At 41.1% G+C, this 21,880-nt stretch overlaps 1 protein-coding gene across 2 annotated transcripts in view; it reads right to left on the bottom strand.

Moving 5' to 3' along the window:
- Nucleotides 1–21,880, bottom strand: part of EPB41L4A (erythrocyte membrane protein band 4.1 like 4A) — a 327,406-nt gene that overhangs the window by 30,303 nt on the left and 275,223 nt on the right. The window contains exons 13-16 of one of the 2 annotated variants that reach the window (XM_068247350.1): nt 19,362–19,452; nt 12,220–12,303; nt 6,524–6,631; nt 179–226 (exon numbers count right to left, since the gene is read on the bottom strand). In XM_068247350.1, the coding sequence (XP_068103451.1) occupies nt 179–226; nt 6,524–6,631; nt 12,220–12,303; nt 19,362–19,452 (331 nt within the window). The remainder of the gene's footprint in view (nt 1–178; nt 227–6,523; nt 6,632–12,219; nt 12,304–19,361; nt 19,453–21,880) is intronic. The other variant, XM_068247351.1, reaches the window with a different exon arrangement.

Below are 21,880 nucleotides of genomic sequence, written 5' to 3'. Positions count from 1 at the left end.
GAGTTACGCATGAGTTACTGGAGCGTGTGTAATTTCCTCCCATGGAGATCAAACCCTAAAGAGATTGCTTATTGTCAGGGGAAATATTCTTTTCTGCATTCTTAATATACTTTTAGGTTTCATATCAAGGAAACCTTTAATTCTGCTAATTGTAATCGTTATATCTGAGTGTCCTCACCTCCGCCTGTGCTTGAGATTGGAGTCCTCGCCGCTGTTCTGTCTGTGCCTGCACAAGGTAAAACACAATGTTAAGCCAATTTAAAATACTGCTCATAGTATGCATCACAGCATGTTTGGAATGGTGACATGTTAGATGAGAAAGTGTGTATAACATTATTAGCAGGCTGATCAGAAGTCTCGGGGGCTGCTAATTCTCACTTGCCATAGAAATATATTGCCACCAAACAGATCTCAGGTTACACCAATCAGAGATGAGAGACATCAAAGATCATGAAGTCTGAAGTTTTCATAGCTTCTCCCAGAGACATTGCCATTTCTGGGTACAGACCATTCAGGCAAAGGCCCAGACTGCCCTCCAGTGAATAGGGCATGATTTTGCATCCTCTGTATTATGTAGAAGGAACTAGCAGGCAGTCTATAGTACTGCGCCTTTGCTTGCTAGCCCATGTATTCTGCGCTGATCCATGCATCTGACCTCCTCACTTGACTGCCCCAGCCTCTTCACTGAATAGTTCGGTGAAGCAGCTAGTCCGCCTGCAGCTAGTACACAACACAGCATGCAGCAATGTGCATAATGTGAACGCTCCCTAAGGACACTGTCCTTTCACTTACACAGATCTACACAGAAAGATATATACTGAAGGCAATACTAGGATAGGCATACATTCTAAAGTAAAAGAGGTGGCTAATGTAATGAAACTGTAATGCCCGTAGGATTGTGTCTATCAGTTGTCCAAGCATAATCCATCCTCATGTTACACTTCCCATGAAACATACATAGGACAATTCATGCAACAGAGCTTCACTGGTTAAACCAATATTCTGAATGGACAATTTAGAACAAGTGGCGGAAACCAAGAATAAGCCGAAGACTTAAAGTGTACCAGAGCTGAGGCAAAAAAAGAAAGTTTTATACATACCTGGGGCTTCCTCCAGCCCCATACGCTTCCGATAGCTCCTACGCTGCCGTCCTCGTTCTTCTCCATCTTCTGTACCGGGTCTTGTTACTTCCTCCAGTCGTAGCCAGTCTGACGCAAGTGAAGTGCGCTATTTATGTATATCTCCACAGGGGCAAATCCAGGATTTTCAAGGGGGGGGGGGGGGTTCCTGATAGGTCTCTTTTGGCAAGCCGCACACTACCGCGCATGCGTTTGCCCACAAAATCCACATGATGCACAGCATTTCTCCACAAAATACACACAATGCGCAGTGTTTCCCTACAAAATACACATGATGCAGTAGCGTTTCGCCAAAATATATATAATGTGGCAGTGATTAAGTAGCCAGATAACCCCCCTTTATTATGGATAACGAAATTACCCCACCCCTCTTTAGTATAGGTGACCAGATGACCCCCATTTATCACACAGGTAGCCAGATGAGGCCCCCCCAGTTAGGATAAGTAACCATATGATCCCCATTTATAGTATATAGCCAGATACCTCCCCGTTCAGTACATTCCCCCTTGTATTTCGCCAGATCCCCCTTGTATATATGGCCAGTGTATATAGTCAGATCCCCTGTATATATAGCCAGAGATCCCCCCCTGTATATACCCATATACCCACTGTATGCAGCCAGATGCCTCCCCCTGCATATAGCCAGTGTATATAGCCAGATCCCCCTGCATATAGCCAGTGTATATAGCCAGTTCCCCCTGCATACAGCCAGTGTTTATATATAATCGTAATGTGGGCAGCAGCCATCAGAAAATAATCGTAATGTGGGCAGCAGCCAGCAGTCATCAGAAAATAATCGTAAAGTGGGCAGCAGTCACCAGAAAATCACAATGTGGGCAGCAGGCACCAGAAAATCGCAATGTGTGGGCAGCAGTGACCAGAAAATCGTAATGTGGGCAGCAGACACCTGAAAATCGCAATGTGGGCAGCAGACACCTGAAAATCGCAATGTGGGCAGCAGTCATCAGAAAATCGCAATGTGGGCAGCAGTGACCAGAAAATCGTAATGTGGGCAGCAGACACCTGAAAATCGCAATGTGGGCAGCAGACACCTGAAAATCGCAATGTGGGCAGCAGTCACCTGAAAATCGTAATGTGGGCAGCAGACACCTGAAAATCGCAATGTGGGCAGCAGTGACCAGAAAATCGTAATGTAGGCAGCAGTGACCAGAAAATCGTAATGTGGGCAGCAGTCACATGAAAATCGTAATGTGGGCAGCAGACACCTGAAAATCGCAATGTGGGCAGCAGTGACCAGAAAATCGTAATGTGGGCAGCAGTCACATGAAAATCGTAATGTGGGCAGCAGACACCTGAAAATCGTAATGTGGGCAGCAGACACCTGAAAATCGCAATGTGGGCAGCAGACACCTGAAAATCATAATGTGGGCAGCAGACAACTAAAAATCGCAATGTGGGCAGCAGTGACCAGAAAATCGTAATGTGGGCAGCAGACACCTGAAAATCGTAATGTGGGCAGCAGACACCTGAAAATCGCAATGTGGGCAGCAGAGACCAGAAAATCGTAATGTGGGCAGCAGACACCTGAAAATCGCAATGTGGGCAGCAGTGACCAGAAAATCGTAATATGGGCAGCAGACACCTGAAAGTCGTAATATGGGCAGCAGACACCTGAAAATCGCAATGTGGGCAGCAGTGACCAGAAAATCGTAATGTGGGCAGCAGACACCTGAAAATCGTAATGTGGGCAGCAGACACCTGAAAATCGTAATGTGGGCAGCAGAAACTAGAAAAAAAATGCACCTGTGAAAAAAAAACAAATCACTTACCTGACAGAAGTCTTCTCCTCTCCTGGCATCTGGCACCAGCTCCCCGATGATCCTCCTGCAGCACATCTCCCGCGCTGACAGGCAGAGTGCAGGGCTACGGCAAGATGGCTCCCGAAGCCCTGTACTGGAGACACAGTCTCCAGAGCAGGGCTTCGGCAGCCATCTTGCCGTAGCCCTGATCTGCCTCCGGGAGACTGTGGGGCTGCGGGGAAGAAGCAGCATATCTGGCTGGGGGGTCCCTCAATAGGGAGGGTGACAGCGCTCCCCCCCCCCACACGGCTAGCGGGCCCCGGGCCCCCCTACTGCGCACACACATGAGCAAGCGGCAGCTGCACTATTACATTCAGTGGCTGCCGCTGCTCAGATTCCGGAGGCACTTCCGGTCTAGGTGCAAGGGGGTGGTTCCAGACACCCGGAACAACCCCTTCCGTGCGCCAGTGCTCCAGCAGCCGCCAGAGAGATGCGTAGAGGGCGCACTTCTCTTGCGCAGACTGGCCGCATCTGGAGGAAGCAACAAGAAGATGGAGAAGAATGAGGACGGCAGTGTGGGAGCTATGCGAGCACATGGGGCTGGAGGAAGCCCCAGGTATGTATAAAACTTTCTTTTTTTGCCTCAGCTCTGGTTTCCTTTAACCATTTCAGCCCGCAGGGATTTTTCACCTTATGCATCAGAGCAATTTTCACCTCCCATTCATTCGCTAATAACTTTATCACTACTTATCACAATTTATTGATCTATATCTTGTTTTTTCCGCCACTAATTAGGCTTTCTTTGGGTGAAACCTTTTGCTAAGAATAATTTTTTTATAAATGCATTTTAACAGGAATATTAAGAAATTTTTTTTAAAAAATTCATCATTTCTCAGTTTTCGGCCATTATAGCTTTCAAATAATACATGCTACCATAATTAAAACCTATGTATTTTATTTGCCCGTTTGTCTCGGTTATGACACCATTTAAATTTTGTCCCTATCACAATGTATGGCGCCAATATTTTATTTGGAAATAAAGGAGCATTTTTTCAGTTTTGCATCCATCACCATTTACAAGCTTATAATTTAGAACATTTTTTTTTGTAGTATAACCCCTTCACATGCATATTTAAAAAGTTCAGATCCGTAGGTAACTACCGGTATTTGTGTTTTATTTTGTTTTGTTTTTAATTGTCATGTTTTTTTTCCAATAAAATTTTATTTGGGTAATATTTGGGAGTTGGGAAATAAACAGTTAATTTTTAATGTCATAATGTGTGTAAATTGCTTGAAAAATGTATGTAGATGTAATTTTACTATTTGGCCACAAGATAGCCACCTTGAGGTTTTTTTTCCCCAAAAACTTTTCTACTGGAGACCCATGTTCCCATTCACTGATCTCTCAGCTACCGGGGCACAGCACAGGGACACGGGGGCGCGACCGCGATCACGTGCGGGAGCGCTCCCCTGCAGTGTGATGAGCATGTCCAGGCGGCTGAAATGGTTAAAGGACCACTACCACAAAAATTCTAATATCTAAAAGGCATGAAAACACATAAGTAAAAAGTAAATTTCTCCCAGAGTATAATTAGCCATAAATTACTTTCCTCATATGTTGCTGTCACAGTAGGTTGTAGAAATCTGACAGAACTGGCAGGTTTTGGACTAGCCCATTTCCTCATAGGGGATTCTCAGGGATTTCTCTATTTACAAAGCACTTAATAAATGGCAGTTTCTCAGTCCAATTGCCAGAATAGTGTGCAAACAGGTAGGGAAGGGGCGTACTGCATCTTTGTATAGATTCTTTCCAGGGAGTGCTTTTGTAAAGAATTAATTAAAGGGAACCTTAACTGAGAGGGAAATGGATGTTTCCTTTTAAACAACACCAGTTGCTTGCCAGTCCTGCTGGATGAATCACACACCTGAAACAAGCATGCAGCTAATCCAGTCTGACTTCTGTCAGAGCACCTGATCTGCATGCTTGTTAAGGGGCTGTGGCTAAAAGTATTAGGGCCCGTTTCCACTGTAGCGTTACGAAATCGCCGGCGAATCACCGCAGGCAAATCGCATGCGGGTGCGATTCCGCATGCGTTTTTTGCCGCGATTTCGCATGCGATTTCGCATAGGTAAGGCTGTATGCGATTTTAACCATGTCACTGCCTGTGTGAATTAACATGGGTACCTATGCGAAATCGCATGCGAAATCGCGGCAAAAAACGCATGGGGAAAACGCATGCGATTTCCCTATTAAATACATTGTGTGCGATTCGCCTGCATTCCACACGCAGGCGAATTCTGAGGCCCCTACCCTGCAGATTTTTTCTGCACAGAAAAACGTGCGGGGAAACGCACAAGTGGAAACAGTCCCATCCACTTCTACTGACTGTGCGGATCCGCATGCGTTGCCCGCATGCGGATTCGCGATAGTGGAAACGGGCCCTTAGAGACACAGGATCAGCAGGAGTGTCAGGCAACTGGTATTATTTTAAAAGGAAAAAATCCATACCCTTCTCAGTTTAGGTCCCCTTTAAATACTGAGAATCCCCCATGAAGTAGTCAAAAGCCTGGCATTTTTTACTAACTACTGGAACACAGGAGAAAAGTCATTTATAGCTTATTTTACTCTAGAAACAAGCTTATTTGTAAGTGTTTACGTGTATTTTAAATATTAGAATTTTTCACAATAGTGGTCCTTAGGGCTCTTTCACATTAGGGCAGATTTTCTGCGTTTCAACGCAAAGGATAAAGTTTGCGTTACCCAAGGTGAAATAAAAGTCCATAGACTTTCATTTTAGCTTTCACATATAACGCAGCCTTTTTGTGCGTTGCGTTCCACTGCACCCAGGTGCAGTTTTTTGGCCAACGCTAGCTTTATGCGTTACAATGTTAGTCAATGTAAAACGCACACTATGCGCGTTTTTAATCCGTTAACGCAGGCAATCAGTCCCAGAATGCAACAGAGGAACAATGTAGAAAGTTGACAACTAAAAGAAAAAAAAATTACCTGCGTTTTTCTATGTGCAGTAACGCATTGAAAACGGATTAAAAACGCACACTCACTGCAGTGCAACGCATATCAAAACGCAGTAAAAGGCATACAACAAAACGTATGCTTTGAGCGTTCTCCAACGCAAGCTCTGATGTGAAAGAGCCCTTACAGATAATAATAATAATAATAATAATAGTGGACTTACAGATGGAAACGCATCACTACTCGCTTGCATTAAAATATTGGTTTCTGCTGTAATCTACCACTGCTACATCCCACAGTACAGTTAACATCATCAATTTAAAGTGTACCAGAGATGGATTAAGCTAAAGATTTGATACTTACCGGGGGCTTCCTCCTGCCCTATAAGCACGGTCTGTTGCTGTCCTCCCGTGGTCTGCTGTGTAGCCGCAATCTGCCCGGTAGCTGTTTCAGTTGTGTCAGTCGGGGTCTTCTGCGCATGCATGGACCTCCCACCTATACGCAGAAGACTGCAACTTAGCCAGTTACCAGCTACGGGAGGACGGCAAGGGACTCAGACGTACTTATGGGGCTGGAGGGAGCCATGGGTAAGTATCAAATCTTTAGCTGTATCCATCTCTGGTTTACTTTATGCTATTTAGATAACCTACCTTCTGCTATGCTGCCCTGAATCATTGTCGCTCCCAGACTGATTGCGCCTTCGGGGACTGGGAAACTTTGGCGATTTAGTTCGGTCATTTGGAGAATTATACAGGCCACTGAAAAAGAATATGGAAATGAGTAGTGAGAGTTGTCTGTCTACTGATGGTGTGAAGCATGCAAATCACTGTAGTATGACTAGAATGGCACACTGCCTACCATGTAATTGGATCTTTATAGCAGCATTCTGTAATAGACACATATCGGACCCTTGAAACTGGAAGTTAAAATAAGCTTATAAAAAGGAGTGTTTTACTGAGCTAAAGCCTCTATTCAGTTTGTCTTGATCTAAAGAAAAAGCCTTACATGTTATTATACTGATCACGCAGTTTACTTTCAATTAAATCATCATAAATCAAGTCATCACAACAATGGCACTCAGTAGGTGATTTGAATGAAATAATAGTACATTTATGCATTACACCTACAGTAGCACTCGGAGATGTCAACCAGAAATCTGCATTATATTTTAACCATTATAAGGATGCATAAGTATGATTTTCATTTATACACTGAAAAAATGTAATATTTAAACCAATGTGAATGTAACATTACTATGAATACAATATTTCCCGTATTAGAATTGTAATGTGATCTGCAATCAGCTGGAGATCAAACACACAAGTCTACATTTACCATAAGGTACAGGCAGTAGACCACTACAAGGTATGTCACAATGACGTTCCTTTTCTATGTATATTTTTCTATGTGTATCTCTGCATATATGAGGCCAAATCTACTAGAAGGACTAGGAAATGGAGACATCTATCAGCTGTTAAAATACTTCACAGGGCTCAATCACTAGTTTCTCTAGATGGTAGACCATTGGCCCGATATATTTACACACCTCTCCAGAGTTCCCCAAGCTTCTCCAGTTGGAATATCATAAGACATGCAGCAGACATGAACTGGACTTTTTTTTTTTCAGACACCTGTTTTTTCGTGTAGTAAAAGAATGCAGCCCTACCTGGGTCATGTTGATACAGTTTCTGAAAGGTTAGTAAATTGGCAGCTGTGTGATTGCAGGCTCATGCTGATGACTGTAGTGGACGCTACTCAATATAAACAGACACTAGCAACCAGCAATAGAGTTGGTGTTCAAATCTGAGTTTCCTCATTCGGACACCAGGATTATGCCATCAAAACATTTAGCACCAAAGGTAGTGGAGAGGGACATGGGGATCTGGTCCATGTTGTGCTTCACGTGACTCCGATGTTTCCTCATATTCATTTATAAATGATTTAGTCAGTGTTTGCCCATTGTAAAATATTTCCTCTCCCTGATTTACATTCTGACATTTATCACTGGTGGTGACATCTCTAGTTCTGCCAGGTGATCTGTACAGAATGTTCGATACTGAGAGTTCTATGCACAGAAGGAGATATTGCTTGCTTGGCAAATGAAAAAAGCTGTTATTTCCCACAATGCAACAACAGGCAGCAAACGGTCAGGACCTTGGTCATGACATCACACTGTGGGAGGGGTTTCACCAAAATATCAGCCATACAGACCCCCCTGATCATCTATTTGAGAAAAGGTAAATATTTCTCATGGAAAAGGTGGTATCAGCTACTGATTGGAATGAACTTCAATCCTTGGTTACAGTTCCTCTTAAACGCTGGGTACACACGATGCAAATTTCCTGACAGATTTACTGTCAGATTGATTATTTCCAACATGTCTGATCTGATTTCCGATCGATTTTTTGAACGATTTTTCATATACGTAAATAGAAAATCGATTGAAAAATCAGTCGGAAATCAGATTGGACTTGTTGGAAATAATCGATCTGACAGTAAATCTGTCAGAAAATTGCATCATGTGTACTTAGCATTACAGCTAAGAATTTTCTGTAATCCAGGCCAGGTTTGCGAAATCACATGCAGCATTTCTGCTGGAGATGTGTCAGTTAGGCTGGGTTTACTTGCTGTCAGCTATAATGCAATGGGCATTTGATGAGATGGAATTTTCCATGTTTCCCTATGGGTCAGTTTACATCTATGTTATAACACAGCAATGTAAACTGACACATGGGGAAACGTGGGAAATTCCTTAACAGTTGTCTGTTGCATTATAGCTAACAGCAGCAAATCTTAGATTTCCACCTTTCTAAAATATAAAGGACAAGTGAACAGTTACCAAGAGGGAACGGAGATAACCTGTATGCCTTTTGGAACTTGTAGACCTACAATGAGGTGTTTTCTTGAACTAGACAGGTCTCTATTTTTGTTTCTGTTACTGGGCTCTGTAAATATTTCCTCTGGCAGAATAATGTAACTACTTTCTCAATCCCTTTCCGTCTTCTCTCCTTTATTATCAGTATGTTTTCCCTTAAATTATTCTAAGGACAAAGCTCTTCTGCTTCTAGATTTTGTTTTTACATATGAATACACTTGAGCTATATGTACTTTGATAATGATTACAGCTCATAATTGTTATTCTTACTCAATGAATATCAAAGGCTGGCGTTAATAAGAAAAGTACACATTGTTAAATGCATGCGCTATTACAATGAATTCAACTTTTATTTACAAATGTGACATATAGAGGTATAGCAATAGACTTTTGATTCTGCATAGCTAAAATGCTAAATAAAACTTTGAGAACATGAGAAAAAAATATTTTATGCTTCCTCTCTTAAAGTGAGATTATGCTACCAAAACTAACATTTCAGTAACTACTCTTATGGTACCCATACATGGTACAATTTTTTCATCCATTCTTACCATTTCTATGTAATATAAGGTAACTGCCTAAATTATCATTTCAGTATATTCACTTAATTTACCCTTATACTACATAGAAATGGTAAGATTGGATTAAAAAATTGTACCATGTATGGCCACCATTAGGTACTTTCGAACATTTGAAGACATTCCCAAGCATCCACTGTCTATACAAACTTATTTTCATTGCTGGCTAATCGCAAATGTAATCATTGCTAGTAAGGAGACATTCTCTGCCCATGTCTTGACTCTGCTGCCTCCACCCTCTCTCTACTGAATAGACACATCACTCTAGAAACAGCTGAGTGACTTCAGCAGAGGGAGGGTTGTAGAGTGAAGACACAGGCAGAGAGATTATTGCCATTAGCCAGAGATAAGCAAGCCTGTATTGCTCTCTGCAATGAAAATAAACATGCATACAGAGAATGCTTGGGAATGCTTTCAAATGTTCTTTTATGTATATTAGAGTAGTTACTGAAATTTTAGTTTTCAGAGTTTAATCCCCCTTTAAGTGTGGCTGCACCTTTCCAGGTATTTCATAACCCGGCATGGTGTTCTATATGTTTTGCTACATTAGGACTAAGGACTTGTGATCAGTGATTTACAACATCCAACATGCAGCTAAAACAATTAACAAACCAACCCATAATTTAATGAAAAAAAAAAATTAACATTTTTTTTTGCAAATTAAAAAAACCCTCAAACAAAAAAACCTAGTAAAGAACATTATCTTCCATTTATGCCATACTTAAGGACTCATGGCCAGCTACTGGCGTGCAGAAAAGTGCTGTGAAATGTAAATGTAAACTTAAACAGTCCTAGCGTGTGCATTTCCTGCACACCTCTTCCCTGCATCTCTCTTTCAGAAAGTCACTCAAAACATCTGCCGGTACTTAATTTGCCATATTTTGAGCTTTACAAAAGGTTTCTACTTATAGACTGGGCACATTCAGAAGCTCCTCGAGCTGGACCACAGCCTCTTGCTGCTCACTTTATTCTATGCAACAAACATACCTAAATCTTTCATTACACTGAGGAGGGATTGAGAAAGTGCATTTATGTTTAGCAATCAGGAATGTACATAAATAGACTGCATTAGTAGCTGTTATAAAACATCAGATAGACCTTACTGGTTAGAGACTGCAGAATCACAGGCTCTGTATTAGAATTCACCCATACACTAAGTTACTGGCAGCCTGAGGATTTACCACGCTGGGCTCATCTGGTGTAATCAATCAATCACTGACAGAATGAAAGTCAACATTCTTCTCATGGGCTGTGTTTTCTGCTAGTGGTGACACTGGAAGAGAAAGTCTATCAAAGCAAGGGTCTGTCAATCAATTTGCTGGAAGCGAATTAGCCTACAGCTGTCAATCAAGTCAATGATTGTCCAAGCTGCTACCCTTTCCTGGATCGGTAGAGATTTGCATGTTCAGAGTTTTGCACATCACTATTTTATACATATATTTTAATACTTAATTTACTTACCTAAAAAATAAGGATGATCAATGATATGCTAATAATTTTGAGTTGAAGCTAATTTTATGCAAATATATGCACTGTACCTTGGAAACTGACCAAACAACATGTGCTCCCAGGAGAGAACAGCATGTACATACACATGCTAGATTAAAGTTGGCCAGGGTGGCCGATAACCACCGCCTTGGGAGATACTGTAGTGTGTGTACAAGATGCCCCCAACTTCCCCTAAAGATCAAGCAGACCTTTAGCGGTGTCCAATGGTTGAGAGACCCATGAGTGCATTGTTCTCCCTCACCCACCTGAAGCACACCATGCCCCATCCCTCCTACTCTCTCCATGGTAACAGGCTAGCCATGCTTCTGTAGAGGCTCGGCCCTGAACAGTCATCCAAGGGAATGAGTCCCGATCCCTGCCAAACAAGAGCCCTTGTACCGGTTTACAAGGCTATTATCGACTCATTAGAACATTATCTCTCCCATCGGGACAACACCCAGTGCTCCTAAGGCAGTAAGGCCTGGTTCATTCTTGAGCTGAAAAATAGGCATTTTTTGTCCATTTTACAGATCAGCAAACAGACATGTTGACAGATCCTATGTTATTAATAGGATCTGTTCACACATACCAGATAGGGTCTCCCTTGTTTCTCATATAAAATTGTAACCAGGTGTGAAAGTATGTTACATAGGCAATGATTGTATTATTTAGCAAAACAGAACATGGCAATTTTATTTAATGGTGCACCAAAACCTTGAGCTGTTTGAATAACAAATATGGAGAAAAAAAAACAACAACTTGTAAATCTCAGTAGCTCCAGAAAGTGTAATCCCACAAAGAAATATTTATAGTAAGAACTTTCAGAAGAAAGAGGTTAGCAGCCTGTGAAGTAGGAGTAGCTGCACTTTTGCAAGAAAACAAAATAATAGTCTTATAAACAACACTGTTTGTTTTTCAACTTTGGATTCTACTATAATGAATGCTCTTGCAAATATTCCTAAGCACAATATTTGCAATATTGATATCAACTATTGCCTTAATGTATAAATCATTTCATACTCAGTCAACTAAACTAATTTCTTCTTTTTGGGATAGTGGTGGAAGTGGTCCCAACCAGCTAAGAGAGACTATTGGTTCTGATGCACAAAAAAGGAAATTGCTCCAGAAAACATCACATGTTTAGAAAGTAGATAACCATGATCACTAAAGATCATACTGTTGCAGGAAGTGGTAATGTCCATCCAATACTTCCCTTTTCCAAGTCCCAATTTGCCCTTGGTTCACCTACCAAATTGTATACAGTCATCCGATCCATGAAGTGCCTGCAGTACTTTACACCATGTTCTCCTTATGCCACTAGCAGAGAACTGCTCAATAGATTCCCAGATCACAATAAAGCAGTGGTTTTTTTTTTTAGTAGTAAGAATTCAGACTGACAATTTACCTTGGTGTGCCATTTTCTTCCCATGGTGCATTTGACTTACTTCTTTGGACATCTGGGCTATTCTCACATTTCACTTTTTTTGAGCTGAAAAAAAAAAAAGGACAGAGGTGTAATCAAGTCATTTTGGTTATCTATAGCAGATGGGCAGCACGGTGGCGTAGTGGTTAGCTCTCTCGCCTTGCAGCGCTGGGTCCCTGGTTCGAATCCCAGCCAGGGCACTATCTGCAAAGAGTTTGTATGTTCTCTCCGTGTCTGCGTGGGTTTCCTCCGGGCACTCCGGTTTCCTCCCACATTCCAAAAACATACGGATAAGTTAATTGGCTCTCCTCAAAAAAATTGGCCCTAGACTACAGTACTTACACTACATAATATAGACATATGGCAATGGTAGGGATTAGATTGTGAGCTCCTTTGAGGGACAGTTAGTGACAAGATATATATATATATATATATACACTGTACAGCGCTGCGTAATATGTCTGCGCTATATAAATACTAAATAATAATAATAATAATAACGCCACTTCCAGTGTGGTGTTAAGCCTCATACACACAATACAATTGTACCAGTAGATTGACAGGTGATTTTATAAGAAATTACATCGTGTTTAGACGTGCAAATTGTTCCCGATCGATAATGTGATTGATTTTGTGGTGATAACTACCCAAAATTGACCACGTTGCCAACTGGGATCCAATTGGACCGGTCAGAAATTATCTGATCGATCGTTGATCTGATGCAAAATTGTACCCTGTGTAGCCAGCCTCACAGTTCCATGACGACTTTCTGTTTGGACAGGTGTGCAATCTACATTGTACAATTATACTACCTCTATCCACAGATCTAAATAAGCATGCACGGGCCAGGGTCAAGGAACAGAACTGGAAATATGTATATTTGTTCATTAGTTATATACATTTTGTTCCCCCAGCATCATGGCAAAATCTGGTAATAATGGGAATCAAATTAGAAAATGACTATGGAAAATATACGATTATATACTAATATAGTATATAATAATGATATACTAATATACCATATACTGACTGTACCCATTTTAGAGACATCTCGTATACTGTCAGGAGGGGACAAAGATCACTCACCACCACCACTGCTGAAAGTCTCTTGCTGTATTTTTGAACAATGAGCCTACAGGTTTAAAACATACCCTTGTGCCAGTGGCCATTTCACACGCCCGCCTAGTGCACCTGCTTTGGGAAGGGGCACGGTACATGCGTAAAACTTTGCAATAGATGAGCATTTATGTCTTTTTCTTATTATTGCACATATGTGGCGTTAGGCTTTTTGTGATGATGAGATCCTGGTGTAATCGAGCTTGGTGATGGTCTCACTTTCACTCCCCCCAGGAGGTCTCTAGGTGTTCAATCACTGCAGAGTTACAAGGTTTCACTGCCTGCTTCATTGATGCAATGTTCTCAGTAGCAATGATGTCACTTACGTCACTGAAACATTTTCTATGCCTGTTGGCGCTCGTTAAATGAAAATAATACATGAGGAAGGGCTTGTACCGAACTGAAAAGTCATTAGTAAAACAATTACTGTCAATGGAACAATAAGGAGATGTGTGTTGTTGGGGCAGTCGCTGAGAAACTCTACACTTTTGAAGACTTAAATAGGTGAAAGAGAATACCATACACATAAAACAATTATTGTGTGCTAAAAGCCCTGAGAACAAGCTGCAACCAACTGGACAAATTACACCAGTATATTATACAGAACAGAGATGACTCAAAGAAGGCAATATCCTGTCACACATATTATTACGTTCAGCCAGCATCATCAACTAAAGCAAAATGTAGTCATGTGTACAAAGATGGAAATGCTCTGGACTCTGGGGTCACCTTAAGAGACTAGGTAGTGGTATATTCATTTCTCAGAGGGGTGATGTAATAGTACACTCTGCTGTTTTGCCTATACAATGCTGAAAAATCATTTTTTTCTTCTCTTAGTTGACAGGCTCTTGAAAACGTATTCTAACAGAATAAAGATGTGCTTAAAGACAAAAACTCACAGTTCAATCTATGCTACTTAAGGGCACTATGGCGAAAATTGTAAAATGTAAAATATGTGCAAACATAGACAAATAAGAAGTTTTATGTTTTTTCCAGAGTAAAATGAGCCATAAATTACTTTTCTCCTATGTTACTGTCATTTACAGTAGGTAGTAGAAATACGACATTACCGACAGGTTTTGGACTAGTCCATCTCTTCATAGGGGATTCTCAGCAAGGATTTTACTCTTTATAAAAATATTCCCTAAAAAGGATTTAAACAATGATGCTGGCCAACCTCCCTGCTCACTACACAGTTTTTTGGCAGTTGGACGAAGCAACTGCCGTTCACTAAGTGCTTTTGAAAATAAATAAATCCCGAGAATCCCCCCATGAAGAGATGGACTAGTCCAAAACCTGTCAGTAATGTCAGATTTGTACTAGCTACTGTAAGTGACAGCAACATAGGAGAAAAGTAATTTATGGCTCATTTTAATCTGGAAAAAAACATACTTCTTATTTATGTTTGCACATATTTTAAATTTTTCGCCATAGTGCCCCTTTCAATGAGGGAATTCACTCAAAGACACATACCATACCCTACAAAGTTTTGCTACAGATTGGATGAGGACTAGCAACAGACCTCGATTTAGTTTGGCAGCATATGCTCATTTTCTGACCAATACATATAAACTACACATACCTCAGAGCAAACAATTAACAAGTCTAACGGGGGCACACAGAGCAGTTTGGACATTCTAAACCAGGGGTGGCAAACTCAAATACAAAGTGTGCTGAAATTGTACACTAGAACCAACTCACGGGCCAACCTCAAAGTCTACTGGCCACCTTCCTCCTTTATAAAGTTCTCTGGTGTCTAATTATTATTATTATTATTATTATTATTTAGTATTTATATAGCGCCAACATATTACGCAGCGCTGTACAGCGTATATACATATATATATATATATATATCTTGTCTAATGGCCCCACTTCAACCCGTATACAGTTCCCTGGTGTCTAAAGGCCCCCACCCTCCCCTATACAGTTCCCTGGCGTCTAGTGCTTTCCCCCACCTCTCCCATATCGCTTTCCTGGTTTTCTAGGGCATCAACTCCAATATAGCTTCCCTGGTGGTCTAGAGTGGGCCAAACCTAATGCAAAGTGGGGAAACACCTTGAGGGCCAAATTGAATGGCTCTGAGGGCCAGATTTGGCCTGTGGGCTGGAGTTTGATATGTATGTTCTAAACTGATGGTGGGGTAGTGGATAGCACTCTCACCTTGCAGCGATGGGTCCCAGTTCTAATCCCAGCCCTAAAAATTGGCCCTTGACTATGATGGACATATGACTATGGTAGGAATTAGATTGTGAGTACATCTGAGGGAAAGTTAGCAACAAGACTAAATAAACTCTGTAAAGTGCTGCAGAAGATATCATTGCTATATGAATACTAAAAAATAATCATTATAACCTGTTTTTGCAACTTCATAGATAGATACATAAATTGGGCAGAATAAATGAATTTACAGGCTGGGTACTAGTGGATAAGAGTTCTGCCAAAAGTCCCCGGTACCCATGTGTCTGGAAGGAGGTCTCAACAGACCTCTCACCGTCTGTTGAGCATCATACATGGTGAAGTGCCCTTCAGTTGGCATTGGACACTGATGCTTTGTAAGAGGGTTACTGGATGTTCTGACCCTCTCATAAGGTATCCCACCTTCCAGAAAAGGCATTGGGTAATGGACCTAGTGTGTGTGTGTGGGGGGGGGGGATTTTCTTCCTACTATCTATATGATATCATGGTAATAAAGCCTTTTCAAATAATATTGAAACAACCAAATTGTATTACGTGCAAAAGCTGATACTATAGACAAGCATGAGTGCCTCACGGTTGCTTCTCCATTCTAACTAGCCCCAGGACAGTGGCTTAGAATGGCCATTTTCACTAAGCAAGAGGCAACTCTATACAGCAGTACAGAAACTTGATATTCTTACTCATGACACTTACTGGAAATGCCTAGTGCTCCATTATGTTTCTTTTATTTCTGAGCTTCTTACGTGACTTCTGATCTTTTTCTCTACTTTCTCAATTTCCTTCTTTTTTTACTGTCTAGGCAACAACTGCGTAGTTCCTATCAAGAACAGCTTTTATATTTAATGTTGATTGACAATGCAGCACTGTTATCCTAGTTAGAGAGTTGCGAGTATAATGAGCATGAGAATGTCATTATATGCTATGACTGACTACTCTTTTCAGTCAGAAGGCTCCAGCCTGCTCTATTGGAGAATGCCATCTATAAGACAACAAGTGCTGCCAGGAGGGACTAGGAATGACGCTCACCGCTCTCAGCTTCCCTGCTATGTCTTGTCTCATAATGGGCAAACCTGAGAGTTGAGTAATAATATCATACTAGTGCATTTTATACCTCCTTAGATGCTGGAAAGTGAATGTATTTAGAGCAATTCCTCCCTAGGCTTTGTGCACAGCATGCTTCATTATCTATCCTGAAGCTGTCTGAAATCCTGTGTCTGCAGATGTCAAGACACAATATGAAGGCCTTTCATCACTGTGCACGGAATAAAATACAAGGCTAAATTAGGCATCTGTTCCTATCATATCCACGTACGTGTTTATAGTGTGTTACTTCTATGTAAGATTCATTTTCACATCAAGGAAAGTATAGCAGAGCATCAATGACTTCATTGATTTTTATGTCTTACTTAAAAAGCATCAAATGTAAAAGCGCAAGGCCTAAGTACTTTGCACACTCTCCCTACTATGCTAGAGATGCAGATGTGACTGTCAGGACACTGGATGCTATTTTTATGTTTGTTTCATGCTTGCACAGGTTCCTCAAGGTGTTCCCTCAGGCCGGTATGGCCAACCAGCATTATAGCTGCACTGCGGTGCAATGATCGCATCGCTAAAAATAGCCTTGTGGCAATGTGCAGTAATCTCCTGCAGTAATTTTGTGCAGTAATTATCGTGGCAATGTGCATTAATCTCCTGCAGTAATTATCGTGGCAATGTGCAGTAATCTGCAGTAATTATCGTGGCAATGTGCAAAAATCTCCTGCAGTAATTATCGTGGCAATGTGCAGTAATCTCCTGCAGTAATTATTGTGGCAATGTGCAGTAATCTCCTGCAGTAATTATCGTGGCAATGTGCAGTAATCTCCTGCAGTAATTATCGTGGCAATGTGCAGTAATCTCATGCAGTAATTATCATGGCAATGTGCAGTAATCTCCTGCAGTAATTATCCTGGCAATGTGCAGAAATCTCCTGCAGTAATTATTGTGGCAATGTGCAGTAATCTCCTGCAGTAATTATTGTGGCAATGTGCAGTAATCTCCTGCAGTAATTATCGTGGCAATGTGCAGTAATCTCCTGCAGTAATTATCGTGGCAATGTGCAGTAATCTCCTGCAGTAATTATCGTGGCAATGTGCAGTAATCTCCTGCAGTAATTATTGTGGCAATGTGCAGTAATCTCCTGCAGTAATTATCGTGGCAATGTGCAGTAATCTCCTGCAGTAATTATCGTGGCAATGTGCAGTAATCTCCTGCAGTAATTATCGTGGCAATGTGCAGTAATCTTGTGCAGTACCGTAATTATCGTGGCAATGTGCGGTAATCTTGTGCAGTAATTATCGTGGCAATGTGCAGTAATCTCCTGCAGTAATTATCACGGCAGTGTGCAGTAATCTCCTGCAGTAATTATCGTGGCAATGTGCAGTAATCTCCTGCAGTAATTATCGTGGCAATGTGCAGTAATCTCCTGCAGTAATTATCGTGGCAATGTGCAGTAATCTCCTGCAGTAATTATCGTGGCAATGTGCAGTAATCTCCTGCAGTAATTATCGTGGCAATGTGCAGTAATCTCCTGCAGTAATTATCGTGGCAATGTGCAGTAATCTTGTGCAGTACCGTAATTATCGTGGCAATGTGCAGTAATCTTGTGCAGTAACTTTCGTGGCAATGTGCAGTAATCTCCTGCAGTAATTATCGCGGCAGTGTGCAGTAATCTCCTGCAATAATTATCGTGGCAATGTGCAGTAATCTCGTGCAGTAATTATCGTGGCAATGTGCAGTAATTATCGTGGCAATGTGCAGTAATCTCCTGCAGTAATTATCGTGACAATGTGCAGTAATTTTGTGCAGTAATTATCGGGGCAATGTGCAGTAATCTCCTGCAGTAATTATCGTGGCAATGTGCAGTAATCTCACTTCTGGCTGCAAGCAAAGCAGGAAGTGAGACTCTCTACCGCTCACTTCCTGTGGCCAAAGTAGAACTGTGTGGATGTATATTGAAAAATACGCTTTCGTGAATGTGTGCCGCAATGTTAACTTCGAACATTTTAAAAAAGCTGTGTTGTCATAGATTAACATTAATTCCGGTCCCCAAACGTCACCACGCGATATTGCCCACATTCTGTTTATTTTTTTTGTGTTCAGGTTTTAAAGTGAACCAGAGACGAAGCACCCTCATGTATTTTACCATATATATCAGTGGGAACATTAGAGAGAACACCTACCCTGCTCTTTGTTTCATCCTTCACTGCTCAGCCTGCTTGTTTATCAGTCTTGATAAAATCCCAGACTGAGCATTCAGCCTGGCTTTGCTCAGGAATCATTATAGCTGAGTCTGTCTTCTCTGATGTCTTTTCAAGCCCAAGCCTGCCTCCTTCTGGCTCTGCTACAATGACTCAGCTATAATGATTCCTGAGCAAAAGCCAGACTGAATGCTCAGTCGGGGATTTTATCAGGGCTGGTAACAGAGAGGCTGAGCAGTGAAGGATCAAACACAGAGCAGGGTAGGTGTTCTCTCTAATGTTCCCACTGATCTATATGGTAAAATACAAGAGGGTGCTTCGTCTCTGGTTCACTTTAAGGTTGGAAAAGCTTTGAAATGATTTATTAGGGTCTCATACTTACATCACAAAAATCTGGCATTAGAACAGGGTGTGTAAACTTTATATATTTACTGTACATTTATGGAGATCAGCATTACCTAAACCACATGTCGTGTGTCACATGTGCTGTTGTACATGTGGATCACTAACTGCCGCAGCGATTTATGCACTTGGAACAATCAGCATCACAATTTAGAGGCTTTTATTTACCTTTTTATTGGTGAAGGTGCAATTATTTTGGTAGTGCCTTCATTTTCCCCGTTTTGCAGGTTTGTTGTTACCTGATCTAAATTGTTTGAGGCTGCAAAAGAAAAGATAAAGAATGGAGAAGTAGTTTCTTTGTTGTCATGCATAGCAAAGGAATTTTAATGTTCGAATACATCCATTTCAGCATGTGCACACCGTCTACTCCAATCAGCAATGCCAAATCCCAATGACCCCTTGGGGCTATACGCACAAGACAGAGATGAACAGGTTTCTTTGAAGTAGTTTGCTCTCTGCTGAGATAGCTGGATTGTCAAGCTGGTGTGATTTCTGGAAAAATTGTGTTGGGTTAGTGGATTTGGAGAATATGCTGAAGTCAGCAGTCAGTGAAGGTTTTTTACAGAATTTCATTCTTCATAGGTTCCATTCACTATAAAAGGTCAGTGCTCCACAATACATTCTATTTCTAGCTGTGCTCTGACTTGAGAGCCTTTCCTACAGGAAGTGCAAGATGTACTGATGGAGTGTGTAATGAGCATATTTAGTGAGGTATTTTAAAACAAAGCTAGTCAAAAATGCAAATGATTGTTGATGTTATTGTGTTATTGTATAAAAGAAAAAACAGGTCACTAAATGTGCTTTAAAATTACTGCTAATGGGCAGGCCCTTGTGCTCCCTACAGGAACATGCAAGATTATCAGTTTCCATAGACCCAGTGAGCTTGGGCTATGTGCATGAACTCTATAGATTAGGGTATCCCCTTCCCAGGCATGAAGAAAAGCCCCATCCTATCCCTGCACAATATAGTGCCTACTGGCCATAAGGCTCTGACACTGGAATCTAAAGCACACCAAGGAAACCAAAACCACTTAAAATTGTTGCAGCCTTTATTATTAAAATATACTGCGGGCACTTAACAAGATTGCACTTCAGAAACATTATTTCTCTGTGTTTCATAAGGTGGCAGGTTCACTTTAACAGCAAGCCTGGGTTCACACTTTTTAAAAACCATGTGCGTTTTCCGAATGTGCAAAAACACGCTTCTGCTAAAATTCATGTTTGTGTTTTTTTGCGTGCGTGAAAAAAACGCACTTCTTGAAGCATAAAGTCACACTTTACAAGCAATTTCCTATTGGCTTCCATTATCTGCAGAAAAAAAATTGAAAAAATGCATACAAACATGAATAGCGTCAGGAAAAATGCACATACCGTAGTAAGCACAGCTGAAGGGATAAGTGTGAACCCTTCCTTAAAGTGTAAGTCCTATGGGAACAAGGGAATAACCTTCCTAGCCACCAGCATTATGGGAGAGAAGGCAATAGAAATGAAGACTGGTTTGGAACCTGGTTGTTGAGTGGTGCCATTATGGGAGAGAAGGCAACACAAAGGGCGACTGGTTTGGTAACTTGGCTGCTGAGTAGTGCTATTATTTGGGAAGAAGACAATACAGTAGAAATGAAGACTGGTTTGGTATCTGGCTCATGAGTAGTGCCATTATTTGGGGAGAAGGCAACAGAAATGAAGACTGGTTTGGTATCTGGCTGAGGAGTAGTGCCATTATTTGGGGAGGATGTAATAAACCCATTCAGGTTCCGTCGTTTTCACGTGAGAAATGTTCACCTCCCATTAGCCTATAACTTTATCACTACTTATCACAATGAACTGATCTAAATCTTGTTTTTTCCGCCACCAATTAGGCTTTCTTTGGGGGGTACATTTTGCTAAGAGCCACTTTACTGTAAATGCATTTTAACAGGAAGAATAAGAAAAAACGGAAAAAAATCATTATTTCTCAGTTTTCAGCCATTATAGTTTTAAAATAATACATGCCTCCATAATTAAAACTCACGTATTGTATTTGCCCATATGTCCCGGTTATTACACCGTTAAAATTATGTCCCTATCACAATGTATGGCGACAATATTTTATTTGGAAATAAAGGTGCATTTTTTCCGTTTTGCATCTATCACTATTTACAAGTTTAAAATAAAAAAAATATAGAAATATTTCATCTTTACATTGATATTTAAAAAGTTTAGACCCTTAGGTAAATATTTACATGTTTTTTTTTTATTGTAATGGTTTTTTTTTTTATAGTAAACATTTTATTTGGGTAGTTTTGGGAGGGTGGGAGGTAAACAATAGATTTATAATGTAAATGTGTGTTAATTTTAATTTTTTTTTCTTACAGGTGTAGTATTACTTTTTGGCCACAAGATGGCGGCCATGAGTTTGTTTACATGACGTCACTCTAAGCGTAACATACGCTTACAGTGACGCATCGGGAAGGGAACGGCCAGAAAAGGCGCAGCTTCCGAGAGAAGCTGTCGCTTTTTCAGCGGGGGAGAGGAATCAATGATCGGGCACCATAGCCCGATACATTGATTCCCTGGCTACCGAATGCGCGGCCGGGAGTGCGCGTGCACGCGCGCGATCGGCCGCGGGAGCGCGCATGGTTCCTGGACGTAGAAACTACGTCCAGGAACCAAAATAGGTTAAGACTGGTTTGGTACCTGGTTGAGGA

Source organism: Hyperolius riggenbachi, chromosome 1, assembly GCF_040937935.1.
Source record: "Hyperolius riggenbachi isolate aHypRig1 chromosome 1, aHypRig1.pri, whole genome shotgun sequence".
In the NCBI taxonomy this organism is placed as follows: Eukaryota; Metazoa; Chordata; class Amphibia; order Anura; family Hyperoliidae; genus Hyperolius; species Hyperolius riggenbachi.
Note: the sequence above shows the minus strand (reverse complement) of the source record. Positions and strands in the feature narration are given on the sequence as shown.